This window comes from Asterias rubens, chromosome 10, assembly GCF_902459465.1.
Source record: "Asterias rubens chromosome 10, eAstRub1.3, whole genome shotgun sequence".
In the NCBI taxonomy this organism is placed as follows: domain Eukaryota; kingdom Metazoa; phylum Echinodermata; class Asteroidea; order Forcipulatida; family Asteriidae; genus Asterias; species Asterias rubens.
In genome coordinates this window covers 12,496,662-12,522,614 of record NC_047071.1, presented here as the reverse complement: position 1 = coordinate 12,522,614, position 25,953 = coordinate 12,496,662, and the positions used below count along the sequence as shown (strand labels likewise).

Below are 25,953 nucleotides of genomic sequence, written 5' to 3'. Positions count from 1 at the left end.
AGTCATAAGTTAAAAACACAATGTTTGAAAAAAGTGAAAACAGATTTTCATCCCTTTTTCGTGTGAATGACCGATTGAGCTTAAAGGAACACGTTGCCTTGGATCGGACGAGTTGGTCTCTAAAATGCGTTTGAAAATGTTTGTTATGAAATGCATATGGTTAGAAAGATGTTTTAAAAGTAGAATATAATTATCCACACAAGTATCACTCAAAATTGGACGGTTTTCATTTTACGTCGCAAACTAACACGGTCGGCCATTTATGGCAGTCAAAAATTTGACTGCCATAAATGGCCGACCGTGTTAGTCGACGAGGTCAAAAGAAACCACGCAATTTCGAGGCATATTTGTGTAGATATTGTATTCTACTTTTACAACATCTTTCTACCCATATGCATTTTATAACAAACGGTTACAGAACGCTGTTCAAAGACCAACTCGACCGATCCAAGGCAACGTGTTCCTTTAAATTGACACAGGTTTGTTGTTTCATGTATACGTTGGGTTACATCAAGAGTGCGGATATTGGACTTTAACACCTACCAATATGACACGTGTGCTTTAAAATCATTAAATGTTACTAACTTTAAGGAATAATTTTCAGAGCATGCAGTGCCACTCGTAGTTGAACCCGCTGTCTGATGTTAGGCTTATAAGAGAGGTTTTAGGTTGCACTATACTTGACACGCCTGCAGAGTATACATTCCGTAGTCTGGCTTTTACAGTTTACATCAATCGACTCCACGGGAACAGCGGGCATTGGCTTTGGAACATTTGAAGTATCATTAATATTTGAGCGAGGGAGGAGTTATGCTTTCTCAGAAACAACGCTCACAGGGAGCCATTTTCCACAATATATGTACTATCAACAACTCTCTCCATTGCTCGTTACCGAGTAAATGTGTATGCCTTTTAGGGATAAATTTCACAGCATGCTATGGCACTATAGGTGAACCCGCCGGTTTAGGCTTTCAGTAGAGGTTTAAGGTTCTACTGTATTGACAGGCATTCATTACAGCGTCTGGCTTTTACATAAGGCCTACTTCAATTGACTCCACGGGAATAATTATCAACATCATTGGCTTTGGAAAGTATATTGTTAGTGCCGCCCACTAAAGTTGACAGGAGAAACCGAAGTGACATTATTCAGGCAAACATATTTCAAGGGAAGTTTTTTCACCATGCCCATCTACCATGGCTTGTAAGTTATCATGTGCAAATCTGTGGATTTTTTATTAATTTTTTTGCAAATCTGTGTTTTTATCCCTCCAATGTGCAATGACCGCCTGATCTGCTGAACCGTTCACAGAGTTTTTTTTAAGAGATGTTAAATTTGCAACGGGGATGAAGAAACTAGAAGTTGTACACTTTCACTGATGTGTAAAGCTTTGTAGTGCTCAGTAGCCTCTATAGGTACCGGCAATCTTGGTGGTCTAGTTGAAAGACATCTGCTCTATAGATTGGTCGTGGGTTCGAATCCTACCAAAGTAATCGCCTGCTGTGTGATCTTTCTTCACCGAACTCTGAAAGTATTGAGTATAAAGTGATTTATCGGTGTGTATGGGTAAAACCAAACAAGAAGAGATTGGATGGTGTGTTTAATAACAAACAAAAGAGGGACACATTTATACTTAAAGGCAGTGGACACTATTGGTAATTACTCAAAATAGTTATTAGCATAAAACACTGCGTTATTAGTTAACGGGAGAGGTAAATGGGAGAGGTTGATGGTATAAACGGTGTGAGACGGCTTCCTTTGAGTTGATGTGGTTTTCGAGAATGAAATAATTTTCCACGAATTTGATTTCGAGACCTCAGAATTAGATTTTGAGGTCATGAAATCAAGCATCTGAAAGCACACAACTTCGTGTGACAAGGGGTTTTTTTCTTTCATTATTATCTCGCAACTTCGACGACCAATTGAGCTTAAATTTTCACTGTTTTTTTAATATTTGTATGGATATGTTGAGATACACAAAGTAAGAAGACTGGTCTTTGACAATATTACCAATAGTGTCCAGTGTCTTTTAATTAAAACAAATCTTCGATTGTTAGGATGTGTGAATGAAAACAATAATTCTTTGTTTTGTGGGTTTTCTCTTGCAGGCTGGTGAGGTCTGTCTTCGGACTGTGTGTTTTGTTAACCGTCGGCTTATTTGCTGTCAAGTTCTACAATCTTGACGTGCCAACTCGTAACATCCAAAGCGGGACTTTGGAGTCAAGGTAAGGCTTTATCGACAAGAAAAATACTTGAAATTTATAAATATATTTTGTTTACATATTATTAAATTCATAATGAGCTTAAAGCCATTGGACACTATTGGTATTTACTCAAAATAATGTTCAGCATAACACCTTACTTGGGAACGAGTGAGAGATTGATAGTATAGGACATTATGAGAAACGGCTCCCTCTAAAGTAACATAGTTTTCGAGAAAGAAGTAGTTTTCCACGAATTTGTTTTCGAGACCTCAGATTTAGAATTTGAGGTCTCGAAATCAAGCATCTGAAAGCACACATCTTCGTGTGACAAGGGTAAACCCGTCATAAGTCCTGAGATGAATCTTAAGTTAGAAAGTTAGGAAGAGTTTGGTGAAATCGACGGCAGGAGCTTTAAGGGCCTTGTCAAAAAGGCAGTGTTAAGGCAATGTTTGAGCAACTGAAGTGCGTGCTGTATGTATAAAAATGGTTTTCATTGACCCACATCCTGTTTCCATTGTTTCATCCCCGTTGTACCTCTAAGATGGCGGCGTTGATGACGTCAATGCATGGTCAGTTGAAAAGGGTAACAATTTTTAAATCCATCTTTCCGTTTTCTTACAGTAAAAAGGTCCCCGACAACAACTTGATACAGAGATTTCTACACAATGTTTTGGAGCGGTCGTTCCACAAAGGGACGTCAACTCCCGTCACAAAGGAAAACAAAACTCTCACGATTATCAAAAGTTTTTCAAACAGTCAACCCGCCAACAGCACCTATGGGGACAAATTTTACAGGGAAATTGAAAATAGAACGAGATTAAGGAAGCCGTTATGGTCGCTTGAGGAGAAGGAGTACGTCCGAAGTAGTCAATTTATACATTACATGGTGAGTTGAAGTATAAGCCATTTTGAGATGTGGTGGACACAATACTACAACACTGTAGGGTTTGGGTAAATCTGTGTACACAAACCACAAATTGCCCTTCTATAATAACAGTGGCCACTATATATGTCAAAAAGGCTAATGGAGCAAGTTCTGGTTGCGACCAGACTTGACCAGGTCGACTAGACTAACCAGAAACCATAGAGCACAGGGAGATTTACTATATCGAACCATGCACTGGAGCATTGTCCACAATAGTCAATTCGAGAGTTACTTCACAGTTTACGGTAAAGTCTAGTCGCTCACCCGAACTTGCTCAAAGATGTACGCTCGGCTCCAGCGGCAAGATCTACCCAGGACCGCTGGGATTGGCTAATCAGCTTGGTCAGATTCCTGCCCAGGAAGTACGTCATGCGAGCAGTGCATATAGATATGGTGCAGTGTGAGTGTGCATGATGGGACTACGCATTTTCTTTCTCACACTACACGAACCAATAAGCGTGTTTGATACGTTTGCCACTCCCAACGCCGTTTGGCGCTGGGAACGAGTGAACTATAGATGTAGCTTTTCAAATACTTTGATGGGAGAGTTTGGAACGCTAGGTGGCAGCAGACCTTCCAATAAAATTTCCAAAAAGTCCCCTGCCAGTGCATCATTATCAACATATTTTAGATAGAATCATAAATAGTGTTAATCTTTGATTATACAACTTTTTGCATTTTCAATCAGTTGCAGCTATTGAGAGAAGATTTGAACTTAAGAAATTAAAGGTGTGGAATTTGAAGCGTGCCTTTTATGATACATGCATGGTATTTTGTCAAACAGTCGACAGTATTGCGTGAGAAAGATATTTGGCTATAGGGCTATTGTTCAAGATAAAATGTAATTAGACTACAAAGCAACGGCAGCTGTTTGAAAGTTATTCTGCAACGTGTTCCAGAGACACAAATTTGCGAAGGTCCTACTTATAGTCAATTACGTTTACCATCTGGGACCCACATGGATAACGACCAAGTTAGATTGTATGCAAAACCAACCACTCAAAGAAATCATGCATAGCATACGAAATTTAAGTGTACAAAAAAAAATCGTAAACTCTATTGTTTAAATTGTTTTTGTAAGAATTACATCAGGTGTTTGAAAGGAGCTTTTTAAAGGAGCGTTTTGGATAGAATTGTTTGAAACACCACCCGTTCGTGACGTCACAACGTTGCAAATAGTCTCGGTTCGAGACGGTCTTGGTGATTTTATTCCACGATTCACTGTCAGCATACATCGCGCAATACACTACCCTCGCCACACACACACACAACCGTCCGCCGTAGTGTATTGCGCGATGTTTGCTGACCGTGGATCGTGGAATAAAATCACCGAGACCGTCTCGAACCGAGACTACGTTGCAAACTGTAGTAAGTTGTGTCCATTTTAAAGAGCAGAAGTCTGTCATATTGAGAGACATTTATAAGGGGAATTAACACATATACCAGGACCTTCACGAAAACTTCAGAGCAAAGTTATCGCAAAGGCAAAATTTCTTGACGAATCGGCAATCATTAAATGGGATCGCGAAAGAGTCTTTCGTCAATTACGGAGTGACCCGCTTAAAGGCACAGAGCACTAATCATATGGTTATTACTCAAAATAATTAAAACTTACTTGATATCAAGCAATGGAGAGCTGTTGATAGTATAAAACATTGTGGAAAACGACTCCCTAGTTTTCGAGAAAGAAGTAATTTTCTACTAAAATATTAAATAATTCTGGAACTCGAAATCAAGTTCATAATGTTGAACTTGATTTGGAGACCTCATAATTAGTTTTTGAGTTCCCGAAATCAAGCACACTGAAAGCACACAGCTTCGTGTGACAAGGGTGTCACTATCTCGCAACTTCGACGACCAATAATTGAGTTAAAACTGTCACAAGTCTGTTATATTGTGCTCTTGTTGAGATACGCACAGCGAGAAAATGTGTAGTTGTCAATGTCACATTAGAAAATACAAGTCACATGTGAAAGTTTCAGCTGAACACAGTTTCTTGATGAGAAAACAGCAACTGCGGTATTTTCACACGCATGTGTCGAATCGATCCACGTTTTAGCGAGGTGACAGCTGCACCGGACCAATCTCCAGAATCAGCATTTTAGCGAATCGTATTAATAGCTTCAAATGGTTTGGGGTGAACAATTTTGCAAACATCTATTAAATTTTGCAAACCATATACTTCTAGGGGAATCCTTTTTCATTCGTTTTTATAATAACAGATGGTTAATACTATCACTATCTGGTGGTCAGGCTGGTGTAGAGGTTTCTTTACTTGCCTCCTAACTCTAGGACTCCGGTTCGAATCACGCCGGGTACTATGGGTGCGTTCGATTAGCTTCCCTGGGTCGACCCGCAGACCGGGGTCGACCCAGGGAAGCTTAACGAACGCACCCACTACGTAGATAGGGATTTCAGTCCCTTCCTGACTGTATGGATTTCCCCGGACTAGTTCTCTGTGGTTTTCATCCTGGTTCTTGGCTGTGGAATGATTTTAAAAAATGAGCTGAAATCAACAGCTATATACAATTCTTCTCAGATGTAAAAGCTTTTAAGTTCACTTGTTGAGAATGTATCAATATATTACCCTATAGGGTATCGTTCAGCGAATGTGGCCATTTTTATTTTGTTCCATTCCAACTCATTGTAACTAAACTGAGGCTGGACGAAATAACAGTCTAGTGACATGTTTGCGCAATGAATGTTAGCATTCACAACTGTTATTGGAAACATGGAACATGACTAAGATTGTTACAGCGTGATAAAGGTCTGTAATATCAGTGTGTCTCACTTTTGAACCCTTCACCGTGAACTTCTACGTAAGTGAACATTGACTATCCTTTCGCCCGCAGACTTGCCCCACAACAGTCAGGAAAAAAATGATGCTGGATGATTTCTCCAGCCGAAAGTTTATTCCGGAGATGCCCATCCTTCTGTGGAATGAACACTTCAGTAAAGCCGAGTACCAGCGACTCTCTACATTCAAAGGCATCAATGGCTGGTCAGACATCGACGCACAGGGTGAGTTTACTATGTCCCTAGCTTGGCCCCGCGGTTGTTTTTGACGAATTGTGCGTGCTTTGCGTGCGTGCTCAGGGCTTCAGACGCGAGAACGGAGCCTGAAGCCGAACCCGAGCGGAAGCCGTGGATTCGAAAAGGGCGGGTTTATGTGAAGACAAATGGAGTGTGGAACCCCTGCACAACGCGCAACGCACTTGCATCCCCCTGTCTTGTCCGCCATTTTGGGAGTTCCAAAATGATCATTCTTATTTTAGTTAGGTGCGCTCAACGTTATGTGCACGGGGCTATACATGGATTGCACATGACGTCTTTGTAAAAGTGCACCGTGTACGTGCGTTCACGACTCTCGGCCAATGATAGCTTTTCAGGCGTGTACATTTCATCAACTATGGCGGCCAATGTAGGGGTCTATCTGTCCTCCATTTTGAGAGTTAAAGTACGCACGAAAGAATCATTTGACTCCCAAAATGATTGAAATGGTAGACGCGCATTCTTAGGAAGTGCACATTCTTATGAGGTGCACCCATGTTGTGCCAGGGGTCTATATTCCGATCGAGTAGACCAATAATTGTACCCGATTTCATTGAGCTGCTAAAACATACAAAACTAGAACAGGGTTACCAGTCAAAATACCATGCTACATGTACGATCCGTGACTGGTATCCTATTTATGCTTCGCAAAAAAAAAAATGCAACATTTTATGCGTAAGGGCACTGGACACTGTTGGTAATTACTCAAACTAATTATAAGCATACAAAATTACTTTGAAGCAAAGGAGAGCTGTTGATGATAATATACAAATATTGACTGCTGTAACTCGTTCTATGGTTAAAACTATGACTCCCTCGGTGATACCCGGAGCGTTCTATTTTCCCTCGGCTTCGATTCGTGAAAATAGAACGCTCTGGGGATCACCTCGGGAGTCATAGTATAACCATAGAACGAGTAAACGTAGTCAATATTTGTTTTATAACACCCAAAACATTTCTTAATACTGTCTTATTAAGTTACAGACCTGAATGCTACAATAAATCGAACCAACATACGACTCCACTCCTCAAGTTTGTGATTTTTTTTTTACTGTGCTGCATGTAGTGTCATGTAATCCGAAATGGTTGCAGACTATTTATCATACTCGCACACGTAACGTTCGCACGCTATATGTAGATACACAGATGCACAGCTGTTTGGGTTTGAGGTTGTTAAAAAGGACGTCTAGGTACTGGACTATCACACGGCAAACGATGCACTGTACCACACGACCATCGTTTCTAGTAAAACTAATGCATATCATGTGACGCACTCTAAACCAATGAAAAGGCACAATATTTGTAAGGGTGTTTAATAGGGGTAGTATAAAACATTGTTATCAAACATTGTTATAAGGTGTGTTGTAAAACATTGTGAGAAACGGCTCCCTCTGCAGTAACGTAGTTTCCAAAAAGAAGTTATTTTCCACTAAAATATAAGACTTTGATATCGAGACCTCAGAATTAGATTTTGGGGTCCCGAAATCAAGCACCTGAAATCACACAACTTTGTGTGACTGAGTGTTTTTTCTTCCATTTTTCTCTTGCAACTTCGGCGACCAATTGAGTTCAAATGTTATGTTCACAGGTTTGTTATGTTGTTAATTGAGATACTGGTCTTTGAGAAGACTGGTCTTTGACAGTTACCAATAGTGTCCAGTGTCTTTAAGGAGCTTGATGAAGTTGGGCGATGGAACTATTGTCCAAATAGGAAGTGCTTATTCATCGTCTGCTCATTACTATAAAGGCCATCTACCACGATTTTTTATTCGTAATTATCAAAAACATAATTAAATCACCTCAAAATTGGAAAAAGAAATGTTAGCGTATTCTGCGACCACCTTTTCTCTGAACACATCTCTTTAACAATAGATTGAAGAGAGTATTAGGAATAGAGACATCTGTAAATACTGGATTTATATTTATTTAATGAATGTATTTTTAGAATAACTTCCAATTTCCCACGGTTGATCGTAAAGCCACATTTTCGTTTACTGTTTCAATACTTGCGGCAGCTGGTATGAAGTGGTAAGCCATGTACAATTTCACAGAATCGATCATTTTTTGCACACCCAATTTAATCAAATCTAATTGAAACGGCCTTTAGATCAACATTTTACAATTTGTTTGTTTCGACCACATGATGTAAAACTTTAAGACAAAAAAGTCAGTTGAGCAATGACGTATTTGTCAGTAAATAAATCACTTTTTAATATTTTGAATCGACTGTTGTTATTTTTTATTATGATAATAAATAACATATAGTGCAGTTCTTGGAACGTTTTTAAAATCGCATTTCTGTTTTCACCTGTCTTCTATTTGTTGTTTGTTTTTGTAAACCATTGTTATAATATTATCTGTCATCGGCGAATTTTATTTAGTTATCCATTAAACAGCCAATAAAGGATGATCTCAAATAAATAGATATTACAGTTTTCTAACAGCTGCAGTCCATCCAGGAAATGTAAAAAAAAAAAAACGAGTCTCTAACCTCACGTTAAACATGGTAAAAATGTTTTTTTCTCTCTCCTGAACGCTCCAAGCCAAATTTCTGAAAAACGTGGGGTCAAACAAACCCGCGCGACAAAGGAATCGTAACGTCAGTGGCGGCTATTTGGTGTGGAAGTGCCAAAGCTGGAGAACTGTGTTCAAAACCAATAGGGGAAATTCGTCACGTGCGTCCAGGGTAATTTATAATAGATAAGCCGTTTTTGACTCTCGGCTGAAAAAGCCGCGCGGCCGGGTGCATTTTTGACTCGAGTTATTTATTACTAAATGCAAATTTTGAGAGTAAAATGGTTATTAACCGGTATCTGCGATGTCTATTTGGCCATAAAAAGGTAATAGTTGACATATTGAGATCATCCTTTATTGGCTCTTTAAGAATGCAGATTAGGTTTAGCTTTGTGCTATATAATATTGTGTGTGTCTGTGGACCTTGGTTCTAATCACAGCACTGACCACAGTGGGGTTGTTTGGTTTGTGTGTTCAGCCCACACACCGCTGTCTACGTTTTCATCGTCTCCTAGTATGTAGCTATAATCAGGCTATAATGAAAGTACATTTTTTGACAATCCGTTTGTTTTATAACAAGGAACTTAGATGTCATTTAGGTTTTCTGTCCCATTTCGTCAGGTTCATGACCACGCATTCAATTCCCATACAATTTCTTAGTCTATTCAAACTTTCCTTTTAGCTAATCTATTGCATTTAATATCGTTTTCGTGTCATGATTTTGTTCTTCTCAGTTTCGTTTCAGACATTCTATTCAACTTAATATTATTGTATTGTATTTAATTTTATTCAAAAAAACGAAACAAACATCATTGTGGCCTAATGAGTGTGAATTATCTTATTTAATTCACTATGTTATGACTGCAGATCCAACTAAAAATGTTGTTAAAATTGACGGGAAACCTACGCTAAACTAAAATTATCGTGTTTCTTTCAAAATAAATGGTACACCTTTTTGGTCTCCCCAGATGTCTCCGACTCCTTGCAGTTACTGAGTGCCCCAAGCAACAGGTACTTGTTCGACGACCGCATGGTCAACGGCGTCATTCCTAAAAAGCCAGGGTGCACGAGGTGCGCTATCATCGGTAATGGCGGCGTGATGAACGGCTCCAACAAGGGAGAAGAAATAGACGCACATGACTATGTATTCAGGTAAACGAACACAACATGTTTTAGTTATTAGCATTATAAAACTCATGTCTAAAGCATTCGTGGAACATTCCGTTATCGGTATAAGGCAGCATGGTGAACGGCTCCAACAAGGGAGAAGAAACATGCATGACTAAGGGAATCAATGTATGGTGAAGAGGTTTTCAACTAGTGGTTTAAACCCGCCGAGTATGGAACGCCAAAGAGGCATTTAATAATCGGTGATGGTCTTTTGCAACCGGTGATCAAATGTGTCATCGGTGGTGGTCCTATGCGATCGGTGATCAACTTTAGCGAGCGGACGAAGTCGAGGTAAATTATCAAGAACCAGGCCTACCTGTGAACCTTGCAAAAGGAGTCTCCAGATTATGGAAAAGTGTAACGGAAACGATAGTGTAATCGCAAACGAGACTGTGAAAATTGTTTCATTTTTTTTTTTTTTTTAACTATAGGCATGCTGAGTACAACGAATGGATACCACCCGGGACTGAACATAAAATTATCATAATGATCGGCACTAGTTTTGTTTCAGAGGGTTTCAAGACATTGGACACTATTGGTAATTGTCAAAGACCAGTCTTCTCACTTGGTGTATCTCAACATATGCATAAAATAACAAACCTGTGAAAATTTTAGCTTGATTGGTCGTTGGAGATGCGAGATAACTATGAAAGAAAAAAACACCCTTGTCACACGAAGTTGTGTGCGTTTAGATGGTTGATTTCGAGACCTCAAGTTCTAATTCTGAGGTCTCGAAATCAAATTCGTGGAAAATTACTTCTTTCTCTAAAACTATGGCACCTCAGAGGGAGCCGTTTCTCACAGTGTTTTATACCATCAACCTCTCCCCGTTACTCGTCACCAAGTAAGGTTTCGTGCTAATAATTTTTTTGAGTAATTACCAATAGTGTCCATTGCCTTTAAAACAAGAAACGCAAGTCCCAGCATGAAGTCGTTTAATTTACACATGTGTGATTGTGTGATTGATCAAATGAATAAGCACTGTATATACTCGGTACTTTCCCAAGTTATGTGAAACAACTCACAGCCATAATGTAGAAATTGTCATGAACTGTAAGTTTAATTATAGGTCAATGTGTCCATCAGGAAACTATTTCATTTCCTGCATGATTTATTTATTGGACAAGTTTTCTTTTTCCGTTTCGGTTATGATTATCGTACTATGCGGTTTCTGTTTATGCAAATGTATGATATGTTTTTTGTTAAAGACACTGGACACCTTTGGTAATACTTGTCAAAGACCAGTATACTTGGTTTATCCCAACATAATGCATAAAATAACAACTCTGTGAAAATTTTGACTCATGGTCATCAAGTTACAAGAGGAGAATGAATGAAAAAACCCTTGTTGCACAAATTTGTGTGCTTTCAGATGCCAAAGAAAAGGTTTCAGCTGAAGTATTTTATTATTTGAGTGAGAAGTTACCTCTTTCTCAAAAACTACTTCAAAGGAAGCCGTTTCTTACAATATTTACACTTAATCAGAAAATGCCAGACAGCTTTGTTCAGAATTATTTAAAAATGCCAAATTTGTTGCGTGTTATGGCCGAGTGGTTCAAGGGCATCAAATTCAAGTTCTGGTGGTTAAGTCATCAGAGTGTGGGTTCGAATCCCAGTTGTGACGCGTGTGTCCTTGAGTAAGATAATTTACACCAATTGCTTCTCTTCAACCATAGAGTATAAATGGGTACAAATGATCAGGTACAGGTTGATATGAAAGAGCCTTTATTTTAGGAGCTATACGGTTGCCCGGGTTGTATACTCCCCAGGGAGTTGAGAACGGTTAAAGCCATTGTACACTTTCGGTAAACAGTAGTGTCCAAGTCCCACACTTCGTGTATCACAACTTATATCTATAAAATAACAAACCTGTGAAAATTTAGGCTCAAATAACGGGAAAACACACCCTTGTTTCCGCACGTTTCGCCGTGTTATGACATGTGTTTAAAATAAATCCGTAATTCGCGCTATCGAGGATTGATACTGTTATACTGTTTTCTCAAAAGGTAAAGCATTTCATGAAAAAACATTTAAAGAGAAGTCTTTCGCCATTACCTTCTGTAAACCCTGTAAATTATTTGTAAATCTGTGAACTTTTTTTTTCTGTACCGAAAGTGTGTAATGGCTTTAATATTAGGAATGATTATTGACCAAATGACCTTGGGTGGATTTCGCAAAGAATTAAGATAAGTCTTAATCTCGAGTTAGGACGAGTTACTCATCCTAATTTAGGACTACCCTTGAGTTTTTATTATTATTATTATTATTATTATTATTATTATTATTATTATTATTATTATTATTATTATTATTATTATTATTATTATTATTATTATTATTATTATTATTATTATTATTATTATTATTGCATAACAATGTTTTTTTGTTTGTTTTAACCCACAGGGTGAATGTTGCCTTAACCAAAGGTTTTGAGAAAGATGTTGGATCCAAGACTTCATTCTACTGCTTCACGATGGTCACCCTCTCCAATTCATTACGGGGTGCTGGGCGGTATGGATTTAAAGCCCCACCCTATCAAAAGGTCAGTTCCTGAAAGAAAGAAGAAGAAAAAAGAAGAAAAACTAAATATTAATAATAATAATAATAATAATAATTACAAAGTACATAAATAAATAGAAACATAAAAAAAAAGAGAAAAGAGACATTAATACAAATTTGCTACTTGTATTCTATGTTTGTCGTTCTGCTGGTGAGTGCCATATGAAACAGTTATGGTTAAATTGGCTTCTAATTTGCCAAAATTGACCGAGAAAATCTATATTAAAAAAACTTGATGGACTAAACATGAATAATTTACTGATACAAACTAAAGACAACGTTTACTATGTGGTGGTGAAACTTTATAGACTAATATAAGCAAACAATCCAATCAAACTGAAAAGCTTTTCAAAAATGGATTTCAGAAACAAATTGCAGATTTACCAGGTGAATTGTTATTGTTCAAGTCATTCTGAGAATGTTCACATTTCCTAGAACAGTGGATTTACCTTGTAAAAGTCTGCTGCCACCCAGCGTCACAAAAAAAGTCTCCCATTCCTGCAGGCTTAAAGGCAGTGGACACTATTGGTAATTACTCAAATAAATTATTATCATAAAACCTTACTTGGTGACGAGTAATGGGGAGAGGTTGATAGTATATAACATTGTGAGAAACGGCTCCCTCTGAAGTGACGTAGTTTTCGAGAAATAAGTAATTTTCCACGAATTTGATTTTGAGACCCCAAGTTTAGAATTTGAGGTCTCGAAATCAAGCACCTGAAAGCACATAACTTCTTGTGATCAGCATGTTTTTTCTTTCATTATTATCTCGCAACGTCGATGACCAATTTACCTCAGTTTCACAGGTTTGTTATTTTATGCATGTGTTGAGATACACCAAGTGAGAAAACTTGTCTTTGACAACTACCAATAGTGTAAATTGTCTTTAAATCCCAACATACAGTGTCAAACTATGATAGCTTTATAAAACTGCTCGTTTATCTTTAGGCGTTCAGATAGTAGAAGTGTTTGACATTTTGTGTTTCTTTCTATTCCTTTTCTTCTTCAGGGAATCAAATATGTTTTCTTCGCCGATAATGAGTGGACGTACAACTATTTGAATGCTGTTTTAAGAAACAAACCGCCTCCTCGTAGCAACGACAAGTACAACAGGTAATAAGGGAATGAAAGGGTAGCAACGAGTTCTTATGCGGCGGCCGTTTACAGCTGGCAGGGTCGAATTGCCGTGTGATAAAGGCCCAAGCCGAAGGCGAAGGCCTTAAGCGCACGACATCGCCATGCAAGGTTTTAAACCGACGTTTAAGAACGAGTCACTACTCTTTTATTCCCATTCATAAATGCCCTTTTGTTAAAAAACGTTAAAAAAATACAACTACAGACACATTGACAGATGAAAATTCGAGGTTTAAAATATTTTTTTCAAAAACTTTGTGAAGAGTCTGTTACGCATGGGTTGGGTGTACGCGCGCACGCTTTGAAAAAGATGTCGCGCGCGCGCTTAGAAGTAGATTATGCGCTGTTACCAATACGCCTTTCTTAATATTTATGCATGAGGTACGTCACAATGCTAATCCAAAACGAGGCGATGGGCGCAGCCACTGCAAGTGATGGGGGACGTGCGCCCATAGCCTCATTTTGGGTAAGAATTATGACGTCATACATAAATATTAAGAGAGGCGTTTAGCTAGCTATGAATTGGTTTCTCAACACCAGCATAAATGAAATGATATGAAATGACTTATTTTTGTTGACGCGGTGTTACTCTTAATGTTCAATACAATGTTTTGTTCATGCCCCAATTGCAGAGGTCCGCCCAACTTTGTGGAGCAATTGAAGGCAGAAGATGTTAAAGTTGTCCATCCAGACTTCGAGAGATATCTTAAATGGAGGTATATATTAGTTTGCTTATAAAATTATTTGGTTGTATTTGACAGGGGCGATTTGTCTTGAGAGTTCTATCTCAGAAGTTATACCCTTCTATTTCTCATTTGTCCTGTTCTTCAAGCATTTTAAATTCAGACGGAAATCTTTAAAAGGTGTTTATTTGTCGCTTAAAGGTATTAACAAATCACTGTGTAATTTTCTTTTTTGTTGCGGATAACGACAGAAGATCAGTGTAATGTTGTGTGTTGCCGAAACATTCAACTTCATTCTTCATGATAATAATTACTGCCTTAAGAAGGGGCTGGGGGCGAAAACCGAAGAAACTGTTCTGTATTTTAAGTTTAATTGTTTTATATATTTGTTTTATGTCCCAGTTGGGTTAACTCCACAGCTCAACACAAGTCTGTCCATAGACCTACAACAGGAGCAATTATGCTTCTTCTTGCTCTGCACACGTGTGATGAGGTAGGTAGATGATATTTTTTTATTTTTTATTAGTTTATTTCATAAAAACATTACAAAGGAGAGGACAGTATGACAACCGATATGGTTGAATTGCACTAGAACATGTACAGTATAAAAATTTCCTTAAAAAGAGCTAAAGGTTAAACAGTTTAAACACACATAATGAGCAAGTATTACAAACAATAAAAACAACAAACAATCAACCAGCACTATAACCAATAATTCATAAATAAATGATGTATTCATTTATTTATGAATTATTGGTTTTATTTACTTTTAACCATTTTTTTCGGGGGGGGGGGGGGGGTGATTGCTTACATCAATGGTTGAGTGTTCATAATAGTATCATATTGTCGATTTATCGGTCTGCATGTCTGCAAGCCATCAAGGCGACCATGGAACCTATTGCCCCTGCTCTTGTTATTAGTGCCCCAGCTGTATGATTGTTAATGAATCTGTATAGCCCCCTCTGTTGACAACGTACAGTGCATATTAATGGTGTAAAAGGTTGAGGTTCATAGGTCAATAAAGTTTAAGGCAGTTGACACTATTGGTAATAACTCAAAATAAATATTAGCATAAAAACTTAGTAACAAGTAAGGGACAGTTGTTGATAGTATAAAACATTGCAAGAAACGGCTCCCTCTGAAGTAGCAAAGTTTTTGAGAAAGAGGTAATTTCTCACTAAAATAATAAAAGACTCCAGCTGAAGCCTTGTATTATGCATCTGAAAGCACACAAAATTGTGCAATAAGGGTGATTTTTCTTTCATTATTGTCTTGCAACTTCGATAACCAATTGTTTTAAGGTTTGTTGTTTTATGCATATGTTGGGATACAACAAGTGAGAATACTTGTCTTTGACAATTTCCAAACGTGTCCAGTGCCTTATAATGATATTTTGTTTCGTCTTCATCTGTTCAGGTCAATGTATATGGCTTTGGTGGTAGCTACACCACCTTCTCTGAACACTACTACGACAAGAGCTTCGTCCGCCATGTTTTCTACGCCAATCACGACAACAATGCAGAGAACGCCTTGTGGAAACGTCTTAACGACCTGGGTATAATCAACATGTACATCAGGAACTGACGAAGGAATTTCACAAGCTTGATATGGACAACTCAAAAATGCCGGTGTGCCAAAAAACAACTGATTGACTTAGATCGGCTGCTAAAATGCAGAGATGTGTCACTTCTTTGGTGCTTGTTTTCAATTTAGATACATTATCCTAAGACTTATTTCGGGCTGAAGTTCTGTTGTACCTGACAAGAGAGGCAACACGAGGTAAACATCGAAGAAGGCACTTGCCTCTCTAACAATGGAAACACCATTATCTACAGCAACATCAAAGATTCAAAAGAGGACTGTGGTACTATGAGTTGGATGTAAGATATAAACCAGTTGGAGATTTGGGTTCTGAACATAAGAACCAAGTTTGTGCGGCATCTTTAACAATTTGTTGAAATTTCAATTCAGTCGAACCGTTCATCCTTCTCAATTGTTTTTTCGTTTTGACGAAGAGAAGGCGATGGATGGCAAGACGATTGCATTATGGTGTCCCAGGGTATTCTGTGTTCCATAGATTCTGTCCCCCCCCCCCCCCCATATGGGAAATTAACATGGGCTGAAGGAGGAAGTTTCACAAGAGGGCGCTTTCAGAAGAAGTTTGTGCACAATTCGCCATATGGATGGACAGAATCTCCTGTCACAGGATGCATGTATGTGTGTGTGAAGTAAACCCCTCAATTTCTAGCCCATTAAAATGAAAACCTGCACGTTCAAGTTCCCTACTACTTGAAGCTTCATATATTTTACTTTTTGGTAAAAAGGATTGGGATAACTCTACACTACTGGCATGTTCTTCTTCCAAATATACATATACATGTATGTATAAATCATGTGTATGTTTATTTGTATTAGACTAGCAGAATGTAATTTTCAACGAAACTCACATCCGAATGTTTTGCCTGTAGATTTTGTCCACACACAGAACAACTCTGGAAAGTACTAAGTATACAGTGCTGCAAAAAGTAATAATAATAGTAATAATTCTTTAGGACTAGTTTAAAATTCGTTCACATTTCATGGAAACAAAAAACATTTTCATTTATGAAAGTACTAACTCGTCGATTTAATTGAACTGTGATCGCACGTTGCCAAAGAAAATGACTTGTTAACAAGTACCAGTACTACTTGTGTTATTATACAAGGTCAGAAAAAAAAATTAGCTGTTGCAAACAACTTACCAACCAAATTGACTGATGGTTTAAATGCAAAAAATAGTTAGTGGCCTGATGTTACAGGGTCATTAGAAAGGTCACGAGCTGTGATCAGAGTAGGTCACAGGGACAAATAGTATGTACTCTTAAACCCTTGTTATCAGTACCGAAGTCAGAAACTTCTCCATAAGCCTGAACGTTGTGCCTTTTCTTACTTCTACCAAAGACGTTCTAGTCGAATATTGTACAGTACTATATGTATCGTGTGTAAATATTGTATGAACAAACTAGTGTTGAAAATTATCCACAATTTCTCGTTGCATATGTTTTACTTCGATTTGTAAGTGAAATTAAATTTTGTTTGGGCTTGCAAGGATGGTAAGGACGGCCATGCTAGTCAATATTTCAAGGCAGGGTATTACTATTCCACAAGTTAATAACAAACTTACTTGGTCAAGAGAACTGCAACTGTTGATAATGTATACTAATTTGAGAAACGATTCACTGGAACGGAATGGCACATGTGGATTGTAAGAGAGAGGAGATTCAAAAATCGATCCAATCTGAGAGAAGTTTCTGCATAAAAGGTTTCTCAGATTGTGTATACGGATTGTTCTTTTTGCGTGGACATGACCGCTCAAGATGTTTAGCAATTATTTCAAAACCGCAGGTTTATTGTATACATCTAGATGTATGTAGGATTTAAACAATAGAATAGTTACAAGAACGAAAGGTAATCTTTGCCTTTAAGTTGATATGAGTTACCCAACAAATTGGCAAACAAAAGTTTCTATATTATAGTTTTGGTGATTCTTCCTATTTGGGACATGACATTATTCTCTACCTATAATGGAAACCGGAGATAACAAAATGTCCTCAAACAATTATTTTTAAAGGACGGATGTTCCGGAAAGACCGTTAGGTTTCCGTTTTTCGCAAATGGTTATTATAATTTTTGTTTCATATTTATTTTGGACGATTTTTTCTCGACAACTTCCGCTTAGGCTATGATTGCATTTCTTTGGTTTTCAATTCCTTAAAATGAAAGCAATTTTTCTCGATTTTATTAAAAAAAAGCTCTCTGAAGTTAAAAACTACATTGTCAGACCTATTAAATATACAAATCGACACAGGGATGCAAAAATGAGCCTTTTTGAGATATGGTGGATACTATAGGAGTGCACTGGTGTTGGTGTATAAAGACAGATTTACCCAAACCTAAAGGGTACCTTAGTGTTGTGTCCACCATATCTGAAACTGGCTTGTGGGAATCTGACGGGAAGGTTTCCCCCATCGATCATCTAAAGTTGTGGTGTACATGTAGTATACAGTTGTAAATATTTATCTGTTGATTATGTTTAATTTAATTTGTCCGGGCTCTAAGCCCCTAGTTGTTAGAATCTACCATGAAATGGGTATGTATAGAGCAGATGAATTTATATAAATTACGGAGTACAAAGTGTATTAAGAAATTAAAACGTTTTAATTATTTAGCTTGTCAGTTCACGTTAGAAGGAGACTTTGGAACGCTAGGTGGCAGCAGACTTACCTATGTTTACGTAGTTCTGAGCATGCGCACATTACCGGGAACAATGGATTTTACCTGGTAAGTCTGCTGCTACCAAGCGTCCCGAAAGTCCCATATTATTGGTTGTTGGTACTGATGAATTTATTAAGTGTTAAAGATGTGTCTGGAATATTGGAAGAAAAATTAATGAGTAGAAGAAACTTGGGTTAATCTTCCTAACATTACTCGCTGCAGCTGAGAAGCTTTTTTTTTACCCAAGGATGCGGCTACAACGTTGTGGAGTCGTATCCTTGTATAAGACGCATTGTGGCAGCCAGAATTTGAACATCTCGACATTTTAAAGGCAGTGGACACATTGGTAATTACTCAAACGAATTATTATCATAAATCCCTTCTTGATAACGAGTAATGGGGAGAGGTTGATAGTATAAACATTGTGAGAAACGGCTCCCTCTGAAGTAATGTTTTGTTTTCGAGAAAGAAGTAAGTTTCCACTAATTTGACCTCAGATTTAGAATTTGAGGTATCGAAATCAAGCATCCGAAAGCATACAACTTCGTGTGACAAGGGTGTTTTTTTTTCTCCATTATTATCTCGCAACTTCGACGACCGATTGAGGTCAAATTTTCACATGTTTGTTATTTTATGCATAGTTTTGTTAAGATACACCAACTGTTAAGACTAGTCTTTGACAATTACTAATAGTGTCCAGTGTCTTTAAGTGTTAACAATTTGTCTGGAATATGGAGAAGAAAAATTGTTGAGTAGAAAAGAAACCTAACTGTCATTTGGGAGGTTAATGTTACTCGCTGTATTTTAGCCAAGTATGCGGCTACAACGTTGTGGAGCCGCATCCTTGTATAAGGCGCATTGTGGCAGCCAGAATTTGAACATCTCGACAAAGTGGGTATAAGAATTATAAAGATTGGTTACTTGTTTTTAAGATAGTTGATGATTCGGACTGAATAATTGTGGCTTATTTGTCGCTTTACACACTGATTAGATTTTCACTCCACCTGTTTCGAGAGAGAATGGTCCTGAAGGTGCTGTTAAAAAGTTCACAAATTATTTTACAGAACGCAACTAATCCTTGCTTAGTAGCCAAATTTAGTAGCCAATTTACGCTGTTTTTGTTTTGCTTTACGCTCAACCAGCAAATGAACTCGTTAATCACTTGTTTTCGCTTAAGTAGGTTTTTGAAATACCTTGTTAAACTTGGGATTACACCAACCATGGCTGAAGGAAGGTACTCGTCACATGAGTTGACTATATCAATTATCTCAATAGACATTTATCACGGTGCAGCCATCTTGAATATCTCCCATTTATATCAATGTTACCAAATCGAGGCTGGAAGAACAAAATAGTCTGGTTCCTATTTGCAAAATGATTATTAGCATTCATTATTGGTATTCGATACAAGGAACAAGACCAAGACGGAGGCAGCATGATAAAGTTCTATTGTGTGTTGAGGATGTTGTTTGTTGATTTTGCTGTTTTAATGTTTTTTTTGAAATGTGTTATAAAAAAATGTGGCACTCCCTGTTGCTTGATATTGGGTAATGCTATAGAGCTCCTTGCAATGACGCAATTTGGTCAAAATGGTGCCTGCCTCACACCACTGCGTGTAAAACGAGGGAAATGGGCGCGTTTGATTATTATAAGCTTCCCTGTGTCGACCCCGCGGTGCTCATTCGGGTGAGCCCTTGACAAGAGCTAATCGAACGATCACTCACCCTCTCGTGGTGACGTCATGCACCTGAGGCCAGCCCCAAAGCGACCCACTCCTCAAGCAGAACACTTGGAGTGAGGCCTTTGAATGACGTCAAAGCTGTTCGAACGTACCGCGGGGGCAATCGGGGTCCACCCGGGGAAGCTAGTCGAACGCACCCGACCAAGGTATGTTTGTGGGTGATGACGTCAGATGATTTGAGTCAATATACATCACCTCTTACGTTGACTTGGCATACCACAGTATCTGAAGAAATGTGCAATATTTGCAAAAAAAGTACAAATCGTTTATTCCAGATAGTTTGCATGACTTACAACTTTGTCTTTATAGTAAAGCCGAGTGTGAACCATTTCCGCTACAGGGTTTCATTGAGATGTTTAGCCTTGATTGGTTGAAGGATAATACTTATTATTCGATTCTATCTGTGTCTCATAAACCGTTACACAAGGAATCAATAGGCTGACTCTCTAGGAATCAAGACAAGGTTGAACATTCTTAAAACAATAATATTAGACTGTTGGTCGATAACGTAAAGCAAATCTTGACGGAACTCCTCTAACTGGGTTTTTTATTTTGTTAGTCTCTTTGCAATAAGACGCAGCTTAAAGGTCTATGTACAAATAGGACAAAAAATATCCACAGATTTACACTAAACGTACGTAATTTAAAAATAATGATGGTAGAAAGTTTCTCTGAAAATATTATTCGCTGAGGTGCTGTAGTTTTTGAGTAATGAGTAAAATAATGTCATGAAAATAATTTTCGTCTCGGTGATCTAGAGACGAAAATTATTTTAGCATGTAAAAACGTATTTTCATGATATTGTTTTACTCGTTTCTCAAAAACAACAGCACCTCGGCAACTAATATTTTAAGGTACGCTTTCTACTATCACCATCTTCAAACGGTGTAAGTTTAATGTAAATCTGTGGACATTGTGTTTTGTGTTTTTTTTTGGGGGGGGGGGTGGGATTTGGATTGAGACACCTCACATTCAAACATACATTTCTTCCATATTATGAACACCTTGTTTTCCCGTTAAAACTACTGTTGCTTTTGTTTCTTTGTATAGTTGATTCAAGCTGAGTTTGTTGAGAAAACAACATGTTTACGTTCAGAATGCTATATTATTCACTTTTCATGTTTACGTTCAGAATGCTATATTATTTACTTTTGATGTTTACGTTCAGAAGGCTTCTATTATTTACTTTTACAATATTTTATTTGACAACACCTACAAATAACGGCACAGAAGTACACTGTAAAATAATTACCGTCAAATGTACGGTCCTTTACCTGGCAGCTCTGGTCCCTGTTAAATGACCGTAAACTTTACTGTGGAAATTTTGTAAAATGTGCCTTTATAAAGGGGTAATTTGCAAAACTTCCACCGTGCAATTTAATACCATTTCTTGACCTGGCACTCCGGATACAGCACCGCAAATTTTACGGTTATTTTTGTACAGTGTAAATTTGATTGGTTATCCGAAAGTTCAATATTACAGTCCCCGGTACCGTATTTTTGTTTACAATTTCATAATTAATGCATATTTTTGGCTGATTGGAAAGTGGTGTTTGAAGATTTTCATAGTGTGAACAAAAATAGGAAATATATAAATATTTGTATTGTATACAGAGATTTAGTACAAGATTGTACCCGCAAGTTAACTGTGTTTTTTTTTAAAAGTTACTTCATATGATTGGGTAGTCGTTATGTTTTTATTTGTTCCTTTTGTTGATGGGTTTTGGCTGTAGATGTTCTGTGCTTTACTTTCAATATTCAAAAAGAATGGAAAATAATGGGCGTGTGATGCTTTATAAATAAGTTGGCAATTCAAAGGAGTTTGTTACAAAAATCCATGTTCTATTTTATGTATTCAACATTGGTTCACATTAATTAATAGAAAATATTTTTGGGGTGTTGACGGCTGCTTTTGAAAGTTCGCATGTAATGGTAACATCTAAAGAAGGAATCGTTGTCATTTGCACGCGAATATATCTATTAGGTGGTATCAGATGTAAGACCAATTTTGCCTGCCAGAAATAGTAACCAGTTAAAAGACCATGATTTACGTTGGCTACTTGTGCCCTGCTTATTTTTGCTTAGCAGAATTTGTTTAAAATAGCATCTGTCTAAGCAGATCGATGACGTTATTTTTCAACCATTTAGGCAATTTCAGTCACGTGCAGATTTTTGAATAATGGATTTGTCTTAATGATTTGTGATCGTTCTGATGCTTTCTGATAACATGTATTTTTTGTTCTTTTACAGAGTTTGAGGTTTGTTTTATAGATATTTGAATGAAATTATCACAAATTGCAGTTTCTAAACCAATTTCCAAAGAAGTAGTAACATGCTTTATTATTGCTAACGGGTTAAATTGTACTGGTTAAATTAAAGGGTGATTTTTCTAGAGAAAATATTTTTCAATAAATGTTAATGTGTCGTTATGAAAATCTTCTTGGCTTTGTGGTCTTTCTTCACAATATGAAATGGTTCATTAATTTAACTGAACGTTGTTGTCTCTCTGTGAAACTAGGTCTAAATATTGATTGGAGCTTGTACGCTTTTTCAGTTGCTGCCCCATGTATCTGGACTAATACCGCTAATAAACAATTTGGGGGAATAAATATTCCTTTGCGTGAGTCGGGGGGAAATGGTGAAAAACCATGCAACACTTTTTTGGTAGTAACAACCGAAATCAGCGTTTAATTGTGTTTTTTTAAGGTTGTCAGGAGAACGCAGGTTTTTTTTTTAATATAAAGGAGGTTTAGCTGCACGTTCAACGTGAACGTGAATGTCAAAAAATTATGTCGCTGAAATCTCACGTTTTAAGCATACGTGAAGTTACAATTTTTCATGTTGTGTACGTACGTGCGCGCAAACGTCATACGCGAGCATGAAATAAGCCCTAAGTGGCGACGTCACCCAGAACGTTCACGTATTTGCTCGCGTAACGGACGTGTAGCTAAACCTCTCTATTAGGCCGTATCCGAGTTGGCGGCTACGGCTACGGCTGGATCGCCGCGTCGTCATGCATTGAAGTATAGGACGCCCTTAGCAACACCCCTGGCAACGTTCGTAGCCGCAGCCGTAGCCACCAACTCGGATACGGCCTAACTTCATTTCAGAGGAAAATTATTTCACAGGAAAACAATACCTTCAACAGTTTTGATAGCTAAATAAAAATACTTGGCTCAGCAAAAAAAGAAAAACATGCATCAGCGTCGTTCCTAATTTTGAAAGAAAACATTATTTTAAAGACACCTTTGGTAATTGTCAAAGACCAGTCTTTTCATGGTCGTCGAAGTTGCGAGATAATAATGGAAGAAAAACATCACTTGTCACACGAAGATGTGTGCTTTAGATGCTTGATTTTGTGACCTCAACATCTTAGTCTCGAAATCAAACTCATGGAAAATTACTTTTTTTTCTCTCGAAAACTACGTTACGTTGTCCACTGCTTTCAAGTAAAGCTTTTAGCAGCATCAAGCAGCATTATTTTGTTCTGCTCTAGGGTTGATGCATCTCTAAAATTCCTAACATTCTTTGAGCCCAAGACTTTGTAAAATTGAACGCATTAAGCTCTTTATTATTCAAATGAGACGATTCCGTATTTCTTATGGTTACGACCTAAAATGCAATGCTTTGACGACAGCCATTGGGCGAAACGCCTGTTGTAGGGTTACACGGGTGCAGTGGTTCGCAGTGGTTGAACACACAAACTCGGCCATGACACACGAAGGCATTCACATTGAATGTTCGCACTATCAACTCGGGGATCGATAGACACTGTTTGAAAAAAATACTCCAGTGCTACATACCAATGTCTTGTGGCTTGCATTGCAGTACTTTCCCAAATTGCCTGTACAAGTCGACTCATGTGACAGGGTCCTTTACACTTGCTCTTCATCACACCACTGCTCTTCATGTCTGTTAATTAGAAACCAAGCAAACTGTCAACATTCTATATCGTATTATTAGCAAGTTAATGTGTGGTAGTCAAGTCGTCACGGTGTTGAGTCTCAGGCATTTTTTTTTTTTTTTTTTTTTTACATAACTCCGTGCTATTCCCGTTACCAGAGAAGACGAACTCAGCACCGGGGGAGCAGAGCTGTAGCAGACGGCCCAGCAAAGATGGCTACGGCCGCTGCGTGTTTAATAAGAGAGAATGGAGTTCATGTTTACCACTGCATATTGAGGAGCACGAATTTAAAAAGGTAAAACAAATACCTATAACTCTTGTGTATAGCTGTCTGAAGAAATTATGAGTTGTCTTCATCCCTCCAGATAGTCATGCAGGATAAATCAGTTCAATGGATCAGTTTTTATATTGTTGGTAGCCATCGTATACTGAAATCCTTGCAAAAGGCCAACCGCAAAAAGATTGTAATAATTACAGCACACAACAATTAAAACATTGTAGGCCTAGACCTGAACGTTTGAACGTGAACATTTTTTATTGCAAGGCTAAACAAGTCCACTTAATAATTAATTGGTTTGTCACAAATGGGGGACTTTGCAGAGCACGTGGTGGCAGCAGACTTACCATAATTCTCGGTAATGTGCACTTGCTCAGAACTAAACACATCAACAAAAGTAAGTGTCCCCCCCCCCCCCCCCCCCTCAACAATTCGTCATAACATCGTCAGGTAAAACATTTTACCAATACAACTAATACGAAATCATTCTGTGACATGTTTCCTAAGTGTTGTTGAAAAATGAAAGATGTCCATGAATTCATGGCTGAATGAGCTCAAATGGAAGACAAAAACTGCCCTTTTCAAAAGTCGCAAAGGTTATGTTGTGTTGCTCACCAATGAAACGAGATGTTGCCTGCGTCACATACTGATGGCCGGAGACGGGTGTGGCGTCGAGTTGGAGAGCAACATGCAGAGTGCTGTGTTCTACGGTTTTGGCGGTAAGTCTCTGGCGTCTTTCACGAGCCTCGAAGTGTGATGTCAGATGATCAGGCTACGTAAACGATGGCAATTTACCTGGTAAGTCTGCTGCCACCTAGCGCCTCAAAGTCTCCCATTGTTTGCAAGTTCTTGACCGAGGTGCCAGATGGTCTACACATTGAGTAAACTAAGACTTATTAAACTAAGTATTTAAAAATACATATGTCTGTCTTGTCTTTCAGATCTTATCACCGACTCCGACTGACCATTGAAGTTGAAGATTTCTTTGGAGATTGTGGTATTGGTTTTCTGACGACGTGGAGTTCTAAATAGGTAGGACAAGATCTTGGGGACATCTAAAGGTAACATAAGATCTAACCAGATTCCCTCCTTAATAACTTTTTGCAGAGTGTTCAAAAAAGTGCTTGCAGTATGTTGTCAACTTGTATGGTTCTATGGTCATATCAGCACATTCTGCGGGCTTTTCCTTGTATGGCATATTGGTCGTGGCCAGTGAATGCCCCTTTCTTAGGTTTGGATTTAACTTCTTTCGGATAGTTTTCCTGAGGAGTTTTAAAAACTGAAGCTTTACTTTGGCATGTTAAATTTATAAAATTGCCATAGAAATGTTGCCCGAAAACCATGTTATTCAACACTTACGTAATTACTACTATAACGCCATAGGGTTCAGTTGCACATTTTTTTTTACCTTTTATTAGGGCCTACGTAACAAGTAAATTAGATATGTATAATCTCATACCTAATTTTGTTGTATCAAGGCCACCTCACTTTAGTCAACATATCGGTACTGTTTATAATACAGACTGGCTAAGTTTCGTT

The 25,953-nt window shown here is 38.0% G+C and overlaps 1 protein-coding gene across 1 annotated transcript in view; it reads left to right on the top strand.

The window, feature by feature from the left end:
• LOC117295728 (alpha-N-acetylgalactosaminide alpha-2,6-sialyltransferase 2-like) overlaps positions 1 to 18,061 on the top strand; it is a 40,925-nt gene extending 22,864 nt beyond the window's left edge. The window contains exons 2-10 of the mRNA XM_033778448.1: positions 2,107 to 2,223; positions 2,824 to 3,088; positions 5,980 to 6,148; positions 9,661 to 9,844; positions 12,266 to 12,404; positions 13,431 to 13,534; positions 14,188 to 14,271; positions 14,641 to 14,731; positions 15,655 to 18,061. Of these exons, the coding sequence (XP_033634339.1) occupies positions 2,107 to 2,223; positions 2,824 to 3,088; positions 5,980 to 6,148; positions 9,661 to 9,844; positions 12,266 to 12,404; positions 13,431 to 13,534; positions 14,188 to 14,271; positions 14,641 to 14,731; positions 15,655 to 15,822 (1,321 nt within the window). The 3' untranslated portion in view covers positions 15,823 to 18,061. The remainder of the gene's footprint in view (positions 1 to 2,106; positions 2,224 to 2,823; positions 3,089 to 5,979; positions 6,149 to 9,660; positions 9,845 to 12,265; positions 12,405 to 13,430; positions 13,535 to 14,187; positions 14,272 to 14,640; positions 14,732 to 15,654) is intronic.
• The last annotated feature ends 7,892 nt before the right edge of the window (positions 18,062 to 25,953 follow it).